This window comes from Malaclemys terrapin, chromosome 7 (genome assembly GCF_027887155.1).
Source record: "Malaclemys terrapin pileata isolate rMalTer1 chromosome 7, rMalTer1.hap1, whole genome shotgun sequence".
In the NCBI taxonomy this organism is placed as follows: domain Eukaryota; kingdom Metazoa; phylum Chordata; order Testudines; family Emydidae; genus Malaclemys; species Malaclemys terrapin.
Window position 1 is genome coordinate 82,848,685 of NC_071511.1, and position 13,004 is coordinate 82,861,688.

At 41.1% G+C, this 13,004-nt stretch overlaps 2 protein-coding genes across 10 annotated transcripts in view; one reads left to right on the top strand and one right to left on the bottom strand.

Moving 5' to 3' along the window:
- Positions 1-13,004, bottom strand: part of CTNNA3 (catenin alpha 3) — a 954,554-nt gene that overhangs the window by 613,444 nt on the left and 328,106 nt on the right. Inside the window, exon 8 of one of the 8 annotated variants that reach the window (XM_054035495.1) lies at positions 3,388-3,461. The exons of the other annotated variants lie outside the window; for them this stretch is intronic. Within the exon in view, the coding sequence (XP_053891470.1) occupies positions 3,414-3,461 (48 nt within the window). The 3' untranslated portion in view covers positions 3,388-3,413. Of the gene's footprint in view, positions 1-3,387; positions 3,462-13,004 lie in introns of those variants that run through there. 8 annotated transcript variants of the gene reach the window in all.
- Positions 1-13,004, top strand: part of LRRTM3 (leucine rich repeat transmembrane neuronal 3) — a 137,610-nt gene that overhangs the window by 86,058 nt on the left and 38,548 nt on the right. The window lies entirely within an intron of this gene.

A 13,004-nucleotide genomic window follows, 5' to 3' on the forward strand; every position in this document is an offset into this window, starting at 1 on the left:
ACTTGTTGATGGTCAGTTTATATCCATTTGTTCTTGTGTCCACATTGGAGCGTAACTTAAATAACTCCTCTCCCTCCATGATATTCATCCCTCTGATGTATTTATAGAGAGCAATCACATCTCCTCTCAGCTTTCATTTGGTTAGGCTAAACAAGCCAAGCTCTTTGACTCTCCTCTCATAAAATAGATTTTCCATTCCTCGGAATTGCACAGAGTATTCCAGATGAGGTCTCACCAGTGCCTTGCATAATCATGCTAACACTTCCCTGTCTCTATATCATCCTAGGACAGCATCAGCCTTTTTCACAGCTGCATCACATTGATGGCTCATAGACATCCTGTGATCAACCAGTACAAAAGATTAGGTAAAGCTGGGCCAATAACTGATTTTTAAGTTCATTGGCAGTTCCAAAAAATAAAAATAAAAAAAAAATTCAATTCAACCTGAAGCAAACCGAAACTCTTCAGAATGTTTGGTGAACTGAAATAGTCAGAAAAATTTGTCATAGATAAAATGAAACATTTTGTTATTTCAGGTATTAATAAAAACAAAGAAAATGAAGGGTTACATTCATAGAAGAGGAGGCGGTTGAGGTGGCAATAGCCCCCATATGACCTATAGCCTAATGGATAGGACACTCATTTGTGATTGGAGTGTGATTGTCATTGGAGACTCAAGAGCAATTCCCTGCTTCAGAGTAGGGACTTGAACACTTGTCTCTCTCTCTCTGGTGAGTGCCCCACCTCTCTGGTGAGTGCGTATTCTGGGGTGAGTATCAGTCTCTCCTATTTAACAGGGACTGGTACCCAAGTTGGCCACCCCTGCCCTCAAGTGCCCTAACCACTGAGCTATAGAGTCATTCTTCTACACTCTGTTGCTGGCCAAATTACTATTCCTGGATGTAAACAAAGCAGAACAGGTTCAACAGGAGAGACAAAGACCTTGAATGGGGGAAACCTGAATTCAAGTCCCTGTTCCAGAGCAGAGATTCAAACATGGGTCTCCTATATCTCAGGTGAGTGCCCTAACCACTGGACTAAAAGTAATTTGGGGGTGGACTGCCCCCTATTCCTCCAGTTTTGGTGTATGAATCTAGCCCAAAAACTTGAAACAAGCCTTTTCATTATGTCAAAGCAGTTCTGTTTTGACATTTCTGGGGAAAAAATTCTCATTTCAATTGAAACAATTCACTAAAATTGAAATGAATTTGATGAATTCAGTCAACCCAAAACTGAGTTTTTCAGGTGTAAAAAAAGTTTCCCAAAAACGAAACACAGTACACATTTCTAATCACTGTGTTTCAGCCTGATTGTTCTGTAAGGGAAACAGGTCTTCCCCCCTGCATCCTCCGCATACATACATACATACCCTAGCACTGTGGCAATGGAAGAATTTTCAAAATGTGGAAACGGGATCTTTTTAGATTCATCAAAGGCAAAGGTTATTTTTGAAGAGGTTCTGTGAGAACTAACCAAACACCACACCATATTAAACCATTTCTAACTAAAAATATATAAAATGGGTTCAGCTAGCGTTTGAACTTTCATCATATTCCATCAACTGAAGTATAGCAGATGTTAAATGCTTTGTTTTTATATTTCCTAACGTGTTCTATTTCATATTCAATCTTTTCCTATATATTTCTTGTCCAGTTAACATATACTAATAGACTATACTCAGACAAAATTTTCCTTCAGCAACCCATTTCAGATTTCTAACCTTGTAGCAGAGTGACTAAGCACTGTGTGCTGATTACAACATTTCCTATTGCTATTTTATTTTTACACATTGTAGAATTTTAATTATTTCCACTGCTGTTGATTCCTTGTGCTTCTTTAACCTACTTAGAGCGCCCTTTGTTCATCAGTTTTTTCCACACTTATTTTACAGCAATTTTATGTCAAATAACTTTGCAACATAACTAATTCTATGAAATTTTACTTTGAAAACACACTAAAGTATAATATTCATGAGAAAATATTTCACATTGATGGTAGTTCAGAATGAACAAGAATTTCAGGATCAGAGTTTTATGTTTTTTAGTGAACAAAATTTTAAATCTCAGTTCCTAAATATTTACTGATACAAGATAAAATTACATACTAAAACTGTGTTATAAACATAACAAACTAAAGCAGAAAGCAATATTATCCCAAATTATGGTTCTTTATGCTCTTTATAATAAATTAAAACCCATCCCACCAAATACAGCAAAGGTGACACCAAGATTCTAAGTACTACTGTTATCCAAAGGGAGATTACTTTAGAACAGTTCATAAGTATGTGGTGTGCCTTGGTGTGTGTGTGAGAGAGAGAGAGAGACACACACACACAGCGTGAAAGAGAGAAGGACCGGTGGGAGGGAGGAACATAGGGGGCATGCAAACCGAGCTCCTAGCCCTCCAAGTAGTGCTTAAGTAGGACTTAAGTGGTGCATATGCCTTGTGCAGGCCCCCTCCAGAGATGTGTATTGCACTCTACTTGAGCTAAGTTGATTAGTTTGATTGGTGGTGCTGTTTCTGAGCCTTGATAGGATGAATATAAAACAAATTTCAAACATGAATGCTCATCTCTACAAATATTAAGTTCCGTTTCTATGAATATTGGTGCATGAAGCTTTGAAATTGCTTTTCACCAACTTTCATGCCAGTAAAGCTTGAGAATTCAAATGTATGTGGAAAACAAACCAAAAAGGGTAGTGAGTATGGTCAAAGAAAATTCATTTAATGTGTACACATCTGTAGTGCCAGAGAGAGCAACATTCACCCAGCTGTAGCTGTACGCTACAGCCTGAAATACATCCTTTTCAAAATTAAATGAAGAAAATGTATACGTTAATACAACATTCTGGTTGAGATTCTTAAATGCATAGCTCAGAAAACTGGAAATTATGGTTCCCAAAGCAACTATCTATCATATTGCACATATATATTATGGTCTGAAAGATGACACCATACACAGTAGCACAAAATGCTGAATATGTACAGAGGGGCAGAATTACAATTATGTGGGAAACTGTAACAGACCGTACTTGCTATTTAAGGGCCGGGTCCAGCACATTCCTGTTCCAAGTGCTAGATTTTCTCTTTGCAGCCGAAGAGGGATCTCTGAGAATTGGCTGCTGGGACAGCAAGGAATGTGCGGACAAGTTGCCATGGTATAAGCAGCTGCCTTGTCCCAGAACAGGGAGAGACATGAGAGAAATAGCAGTCTGTAGGTCTAGCCAGGCAAAGAGTCAGAGGTTTTTTCGTGGAAAGAAGCCTGGGAAAAGCCAGGGAGGAGACCAGGAGGCAGAGAGCAGAAGGTCCCTAGAGAAGGACAAGTTTTACCTGGTGAGATTTCTTGGAACCCCTGGACCAGGAGGAATTAGCCCTGTCCCAGTGGCTTTTGGACTTTTTGTTCAGATGGATTCTCATTTAAGCTGGAGAGGGATGCAGACTGGAGAGCCTTCCAGGGAGAGCTGTAAGCCAAGGAAAGAAACAAGGTGTGGTTTGAAGCCTTTGGCTTCCATTTGGCCAAATCAACAAAAGGTCATCTGCTGACCTATTTGGTGTCCCAAGTGCCAAAACAAATTAACATACCAGGAAGGAGGGAAAATTGAGTCTGAGACTGCTCTTGATGGTGGCTCAGGTAAGCTGCTGTCACAGAATCACAGTTTTCTTTTACATTGAAGTGAAAGATCAAGTATCAGCCATAATGTTACACTAATGTACTTCCTTGCACTTAATGCACAGTTAATTATGAACATCTGACAAGCTACAAAAACCCTATAAGTCTTTGTAAAAGTTTCTCTTTTCTGAAGATACCTCTCACCTTTTCCAGCATACTTAAGTCCTAAATGTTGACAACTCAAACCATCCTATCACCAGACTTTCCTAGTGTCCAGGACTAGCATTTCTAAATGATAAAGAACCGTTATTAACAGCTGGCTAGGGAGGTAATTCCCTGTTCTCCTTTACCCAGTGATCTTCCTGAAAAGTAGCAACGGTCATTACATCAGATGTTTTTTTTATTATTTTAAATGGTGTCTACAATTCTAACGTATTACCGTAACTAGTTAACAAATGCTTCATAGTCACATTATTATGAACCCCTAAACTGTAGGGTTAGTGGGTTTAATATTATATCTGCATTGCAACCAAGTGAAATATAACCAGTTGAAAATTACAAGCATAGACAGAAGATGTATGGCAGAGTACCAGATGTTAGAAATTATGTTAGTGTAAATTCTGATTATGTACCTTATGCAAAACTTTTCCATTATAGCAAAGAGATGCTCAGTCTTATGCATACACTGTTTTAATATGATAACATTTCCCTTTTCTGTATATTAAGCACTGCTGCAATACAGAAGTGGCAGATTGCCTCTGTCTTCACAAAAAAGGTCAGCTCCCAGACTGCTGCACTGGGCAGCACAGTATGGGGAGGAGGTGACCAGCCCTCTGTGGAGAAAGAAGTGGTTCGGGACTATTTAGAAAATGGATGAGCACAAGTCCATGGGGCCGGATGTGCTGGATCTGAGGGTGCTAAAGGAGTTGGCAGATGTGACTGCAGAGCCATTGGCCATTATTTTTGAAAACTTATGGCGATCGGGGGAGGTCCCGGATGACTGGAAAAAGGCTAATGTAGTACCCATCTTTAAAAAAGAGAAGGAGGAGGATCCGGGGAACTACAGGCCAGTCAGCCTCACCTCAGTCCCTGGAAAAATCATGGAGCAGGTCCTAAAGGAATCAATTCTGAAGTACTTAGAGGAGAGGAAAGTGATCAGGAACAGTCAGCATGGATTCACCAAGGGCAAGTCATACCTGACTAACCTAATTGCCTTCTATGAGGAGATAACTGGGTCTGTGGGAAAGCAGTGGATGTGTTATTCCTTGACTTTAGCAAAGCTTTTGATACCGTCTCCAACAGTATTCTTGCCGGCAAGTTCAAGAAGGATGGGCTGGATTAATGGACTGTAAGGTGAATAGAAAACTAGCTAGATCGTCGGGCTCAATGGGTAGTGATCAATGGCTCTATGTCTAGTTGACAGCCGGTATCCGGCGGAGTGCCCCAAGGGTCGGTCCTGGGGCTGGTTTTGTTCAATATCTTCATTAATGATCTGGAGGATGGCGTGGACTGCATTCTCAGCAAGTTTGTAGATGACACTAAACTGGGAGGAGTGGTAGATACACTGGAGGGTAGGGATGGGATACAGAGGGACCTAAACAAATTAGAGGATTTGGCCAAAAGAAAGCTGATGAGGTTCAACAAGGACGAGTGCAGAATGGAAGATAGGATGGAAGAATCCCATTCACTGTTACAGACTAGGCAGCAGTTCTGCAGAAAAGGACCTAGGGGTTACAGTGGACGAGAAGCTGGATATGAATCAACAGTGTGCCCTTGTTGCCAAGAAAGCTAACGGCATTTTGGGCTGTATAAGTAGGGGCATTGCCAGCAGATCGAGGGACGTGATCATTCCCCTCTATTCGACATTGGTGAGGCCTCATCTGGAGTACTGTGTCCAGTTTTGGGCCCCACACTACAAGAAGGATGTGGAAAAATTGGAAAGAGTCCGTCCAGTGGAGGGCAACAAAAATGATTAGGGGGCTGGAGCACATGACTTATGAGGAGAGGCTGAGGGAACTGGGATTGTTTAGTCTGCAGAAGAGAAGAATGAGGGGGGATTTGATAGCTGCTTTCAACTACCTAAAAGGGGTTTCCAAAGATGATGGATCTAGACTGTTCTCAGTGGTACCAGATGACAGAACAAGGAGTAATGGTCTCAAGTTGCAGTGGGGGAGGTTTAGGTTGGATATTAGGAAAAACTTTTTCACTAGGAGGGTGGTGAAGCACTGGAATGGGTTATCTAGGGGGGGGGTGGAATCTCCTTCCCTAGAGATTTTTAAGGTCAGGCTTGACAAAGCCCTGGCTGGGGTGATTTAGTTGGGAATTGGTCCTGCTTTGAGCAGGGGGTTGGACTAGATGACTTCCTGAGGTCCCTTCCAACCCTGATATTCTATAATTCTATGATTCTATGATTTCAACAAGGCCATTCCAATTTTCAAATGTGCAATTTGGATATAGTACAGTATGCTGTGACACTTGAGTAAGTTTTGATTTCTAAGAAATGACTTATTTAGCCTGTGTTTACATAGAGCCACATTGTGATACCAATCCATCTGGATTATTCAAGGAGCAAGGCGCTACTCAGCGTTAGCGTATTACACACCGGTGCTGAAGATTGATTCATAATGCTCATCATTTAAAAAGATTATCTGACGCAAATCACTACACCTACAGAAATCCAAGTATTTAATAGGTCCGTCCTGTCATGGATGAGATATGATGCCTAATGTCAGAACCACTGTATTAATCTACAGCAGTGGTGGGCAACCTGTGGCCTGTGAGCTGCACGCTGCCCATCAGGGTAATCCACTGGTGGGCTGCCAGACAGACAGTTTGTTTACATTTGCATGGCCGCCTGCAGCTCCCTGTGGCTGTGGTTTGTCATTCCTGGCCAATGGGAGCTGCAGGAAGCGGTGGTGGCCAGCACATCCCTGTGGCCCGTGCCTCTTCCTGCAGCTCCCATTGGCCAGGAATGGCAAACCACAGCCACTGGGAGCTGCAGACAGCAGTGCAAATGTAAACAAACTGTCTGGCGGCATGCCAGCAGATTACCGTGATGGGCCGCATGTGGCCCGTGGGCTGCAGGTTGCCCACCACTGATCTACAGTGTCTACTTAACCATTTGTGTGAATTTAGAGCTACTACTTTAGCAGCTAGAGCAGGTGTCGTCAACCTCTGGCACACAGCTCGCCAGGGTAAGCACCCTGGTGGGCCGGTCCAGTTTGTTTACCTGCCACGTCAGCAGGTTCGGCCGATCGTGGCTCCCACTGGCTGCGGTTTGCCATTCCAGGCCAATGGGGGCGGTGGGAAGCCGAGGCCAGCACATCCCTCGCTCGCGCCGCTTCCCACAGCTCTCAGTGGCCTGGGACAGTGAACTGCGACCAGTGGGAGCCGCGATCGGCCAAACCTGCTGACGCGGCAGGTAAACAAACTGTCCCGGCCTGCCAGGGTGCTTACCCTGGCGAGCTGCGTGCCAGAGGTTGCCGACCCTTGAGCTAGAGTATTCTCAGGTTTCTCCAATTACTACAAGACATTGACATTTACAAGGAAATGTAAAAATTAACTAAAGACTATCAAGTTCAGACAAACTACATTCCACAATGCAAACAAGATCACTGTTAATACAAATTCAATATTAGGCTTAAACGGTGTATATTACATCTTGTCGCTTAACAAAAAAAATAGTTAAATCCTTGTTTTCAAAGTGAAGTCTAAGAAGGGTGTTAACTCCCTGTTTCCTGGAAAGGAACTGCAACCCCTGTTCATTCTTCACTGACAAACAAAATCAAAATAGAATATTTATTTTAAAATGTACACACACATGCACTGAAAGAACAAAAAGTGTGAATTAAAACAGATTTAATTATTTCAGTGCAATTGTGTGTGTGTGTAGATAGACTGAGTTCCATAGCTCCACCTGCGAAGGCTTAAACTTTAGCTCTGGAGGGCCCTGATTCAAACCCTGCTGATGACCAAGACAAGAGTTGTTACCAAAGACTCACCACTGGATCCTTCTCAAGCATCTACTAAAAAGACTCTGTATACAGTGTTAATAACTGGGTGAACGCAAAAACACCCAATCCCAGAAAATGGAGATCTAATGTTTTACGATAAGGCATCAAACTCCCTCCCTCTCCCCCATCATCATATTGGGATTACTGTACAGATACTGTGTTAGAGGTGGTAGTGCTCCTTTTCTAACTTGAACACACCACCGTCAAAACTCAGGCTTATATTACATGATAGTGATATACTGAAAATTGGGCATCACAGTTGGCTGCTGTCTGATTTGGGACATGATGTATCTTAGTATGGCTGCACATTAGATTTATAATCATTATTTTTAAACTACTAATTATAAGCATAGATTTGGCAATGTCTAAGCACAAAGGAGCAGAGTTAAAAACCCTGTGCGAGCCTTAAATCAGCATTTACTTGTTTATGTGAGTTGAAATCAAAATGCTATGATATTATGATAATGGTATTATTGTTGTTGTTTGTATGAGAGAGGAGCCCATTTGCTTGCCTCAGAAGTTTCTGTAACACTGACTTCTACATTCAGAAAGTTAACAGTGGTTTATATTAAGTCTTCTAAAAAGTAGCTACTGTTTCACTTTGGCAGTTAATTGTCAAGGGTAAGTATGCTAGCTGTTTTGAACATATCTTCAAATAACAGATGACAAAGTAATATTAGCAAATTGTAATGAAATTGTGTAATATTAGCAAATTGTAATGAAATTGTGTAATATTAGCTTTCCTCTCTCTCTCAGCTCCATTGATAGTCTAATTTCTCTTCCTCTCAACTCAGGCTCCAGTCTAAGAACAAAGGAGGCCAGCGGCCAAAGTATAAGTCTTTGAGACCACCAGGACACTCGCTAGAGAGCAATGGCATCAGAAGTGGCCTTTGCCATTTTGCCAACCAAAATGGAAAACATTTTTGATGCCCTCACTCCCACACCTCCAACTAAAAACAAAACACACATGACACAGCCAGCCCTGCTTGCCTGCCCCCGGAACTGCCTCCCCTCCCAAGGCCTTCAGGGGCTACTTTTTAGGTGCACCTTTACCCGGCTATTCAGGGGCCCACCTCTGGGCCTAAATTTGGTTCCCTTTACAGCAGTATGTTGCACTACCACTGCAACGGAGAACAGGCTCCACTAAGTGTCTTCTCCCCACCCCACCCCACCCCACCCTGAGATTCAAATAGAAATGCTCTGTTCTCTTCTCTTTGGGTATGGGTAGAAAGTAGGCATAAAAACAGCTTTCCCCTGAAACACATAGAGTTGTTTATTACTCAGTTCAGTGTAGTCCTAACATTAGCACCATACTTAAAAAGAACCTTCAGTGATTTGGATGAGAGAGGGTTAACACTGGAAGATTGTTGTTTTTTTCCCTTAATACACATTCTGTCTGAAATGGCAGGACAATGCTGAGCAATGAAAAAGATGGACTGTCAGCAGTAAGAAAGCCTTTTAATTATAAGGAGCTATATCCTGGCTGCCTTGATACTAAACAATTTGCTCTTTAAGCAACAAACTGTTCCATCAGGTTTAGTTGGCCCTGATTGAGGGAAAACATTTAAGAAAATGAAAATTAGTAATGTTCCAAGAATAAAATTGTGCATAAAATGGGAGACAATATTCCACCTTATTTCCCCCAAATACACTAGTGATGGGGAAGTGGCATTTGGGGGAAGGGAGAGGAAACAAATTTTTACTAAATGTATTTTAACTGCTGTAAGTAGTCAACACAGAATTGGTGTAATCCTGCCCAGGAAATATAATGACAGACAAAGCTCTGGCAGTCTCTATGGAACTTCATCCAAGTAAAGGAGATCTTTTAAGCAAGAGATGCACTTGTCTGACTGCATCTGTAGCTGAGTCACAAGTATACACAGGAATTTGGGCCAGCTGAGAGATCCCTTACCAAGCAAATTAAAAGCCATCTATTTGAAAATCTACAAGGATGCTGCACAGAACCCAGTATAATATGGTCACACCATGAGCGGGAAAGTGAAGGGCATTTTGACTAAAGACTGGTGTATCAATATACTGCAGTAAGCTTTTCAAAAACATAGCACTTATCAAAAACTATTTTGTTGATTGATAATATATATATGACCCTCTAAATGGGACATTTTCCAATGAAGAAATTAACAAAAAAGGCAAAGGTTAGAATCTAGCATATTATAGTAGTGATAAAGACTTGTAAAAGTCAGAAAACCCAAAGTTAAGGCTCACAATTTGTATTCCTCTCTCAACAATTTGTGTTTTTCACAGCTAGATGAGCAGTGGCAGGACAAACTTAGCTTTTTTCTCCCTAGGTCTGTCTGATTCACTTTTGTGTGTTGTTTCGATCGTAGTGATCCTCTTCTAGCAGCATTGCACGCTTCACTTGTCTTAGCTAAGCTGCTGTTCCCTCACTTTCATTTACTTCTCCTAACAAGCCGCAAGAGTTAATGATCTTTTTGCAGTCATGAGGTTTCTTCATGGTCAAACTTGACTTTATTTCTAAGCTGTGAGCTACAGATCAATGTCATTCAGACCTTGGGAGCTGCTGAAAGGTATCAGTGAAGGAAGTACAGTAAATGCAGCAGAAATAGCAATCCAGAGTCTTTTCCTGTGTGCACTAAAAATATTATAGTCCAGAGATTACATACTCACTGCTGGGAAATGAAGAGATGATGTAAAGCTGTGGCATGTATTGCTCCATGGTTCCAGGGGCAGGGAGGAATAAAGAGGACAGATAGTGATCCAATACCTGGTTTGCCTATATGTGGAGACATCCAAATCTTTGTTTGGTAAGATGCTCTTTTGATATGCTCTTCAACAATTGTACTTTCATGGTGGGAGTTTGGCCAGTGACTTGTTCTTTTGATAGCTAGATTGAGACACAAATAATTCAGGTTTCTGTGGGGCTCCTTTTTTGTTGTTGTTGTTTGTTATGGTCATACAGCCCTGCCACTAACTTCCTTGCTGCAGAAATTGCGGCTTGTCCACCGATCTCTCCCAAATTGGCAAGATCTCCGAAGTCATAAGGTCCCCTTGTTTTGACATTAAAGACAGATTCCCCCCCCCCCAATACCAACAGGGATGACACAGACTCACATATTGTTAATGTGAAATATGTTGCAGAAATCAGGAGTGCATCACAGATTGCATGCACAGGTATGAAGCAATGCTTGTCAGTTGTGCTAGTAATGATGCCAGTTTCAATCCACATGTTATCTTTGTGTTCCGTTTTGGGAAAGAAATTAACTGCAAGGACCAAAACATCTGTATCAGGTGATCTGATTACTATGATTCCTTTGACACCAAGAGACCCAAAAACCATAGTGGCACATACAGCGTGAGTACTGTATAAGTCTTAGGCTTCTTCAACATCTTGACTAGTGATGGACTTTGCTATTTCACAATTGGAAAAGCCTCCCATAAGGAGAAGTGTTTGTGTAGGGAGTGCTCCGACACCCTCAGGTGGATTTTGAGACACATATTCACAAAGAAATTTTACAAGTGATTGCTTGTTGGATGCTACATTTAGAAACTTTTTCATGGGAAAAACTGAGTGTCCCACCTGGTATTTCACACATCCAAACTTTAGATCCTATCCAGTGCTGTCATTTCTGTAATTTTCATAGTTACTGTTGACATATTTGTCAAAAACTTTGATTACAAAATTATCTCTGAAAAATCCTGTTAGGACCTTCCTCAAGTACTCAGCCGCCAATTCATCAAACGTGTGGAATTTGTCTCCAGCTTTCATTTGTATCACAGCCATGACATCCCTGAATACCCTGTGGTTTCTTTGTTGCATGCTCTTAGCTCATGGATTCTTTCTGATGCCCTAATTCTGCTTTGTCCGTTCCTCTCATTGTTCCATCAGCATGGAAGAGGGTGTAGACACAGGTTTGAATGGGTAATAAAGAACAGCTGCCATTGAAACAGCATCACTGCATCTTGCCAAGGACGGGCTCCACAGAAAATTTCTGGACTGATAGCTATTGTGATTGTCCCTCCCTTTTCCAGATTTAAATGTGGTCTTCTTGGCCATGTCAGCAAACATTCCAATACCAGATTTCTTGACTGCGCTGAAGAAGCCTCATGTGCCAATAGAATCAAGTGCACATCTCATACATCTCTCCATTTGTTCTTCACCAACATCTGCTATTTTCAGGAGAGGCTCTTGTATATCTCATATGATATGCAGTCCAATAGACAGGCTGATAAGCACCTCTGGATGTGATTCAGTATCAAATGGGCTTGTTGTATGACGGCATGGTTGGTAAGAGTTGTAACATGCTCTTCATCCCGCTTCGGGAAAGAGGTAAGGACTTGTTTGTGTCCTTTGTCTTCACTACTTCTTGTTAGGCCACTTTTCTCATAGCTTTTGCATATTCATAATATGAAGCTGTGTATTGTCATCTCTAACACTGACCTATGCATAAGGGTCACTGATTTAAAAAGCTAGTTTCTAGACTATTTCAAAGGCTAGTACTGCATACACAGGTAATTACACATTAAAATGTTCTAGCAGGCAGACTAGATATTACACAATATATACAAAAGCTTACAAATGGAGAAGTATTACATTAGGAATACACATACTTTTATATCTGCCCACTATGCAGTATAAACTATGGGCATGCTATTTACTGCCACTGGTGCACAACCTTCCGTGAGACCCTGATCTGGTCAGCAAATTTCTATGAAAACATAGAAAACCATTATAATCACTTGTGAAATTCTAAGACAATAATATGTGATGCGAAAACATTTTGTTAGTATATTGCAAAATGTTGATTTGCCATTTTTGCCACATGCTAAATAGCTTCTTCAATTTGGGGAAAAAACAAAACTTGCTCATACAAAACCAATAAAAATCTTTTAAGACATTGTAGTTTAGTATCTCTGACCAATAAATACCACATTAAAGTACTGAAATTAATTTAAAAGTAAAACTGTAGTAATATCCATGTTACAGTATTTTGGGGACTGTGCAAAAAATGACATTCATTTTGGGTACCATTGTTTCACCTTGCCTAGAGGCTTGCTGCTGCACTACTTGACAGTTCCACATCATACTTCATCTAAACATACATAAAATAAGTTTTCAAAAGACATATGATGTGGGGGTGTGTACAGTGGGAACATTAAACTCCAAAAATATGGCCTTCTCCTTTTGGAGAACTGCCACATGCCTACTCTTCTTTGTAGTATGTGACAAGACTTCAAGATAGTGGTAACATCTTAATGCAATTTTCTTTACCATTAGCCTTTTTTATGATCAGCCCATTTTCAATCCGCGAGGCACCATTCATATCTAAGCCAATTTAGAGCAATTGTGAAAGCAAGATTTCATAGGAAATTTTGGCAACTGATTTATTAAAATCCAAATA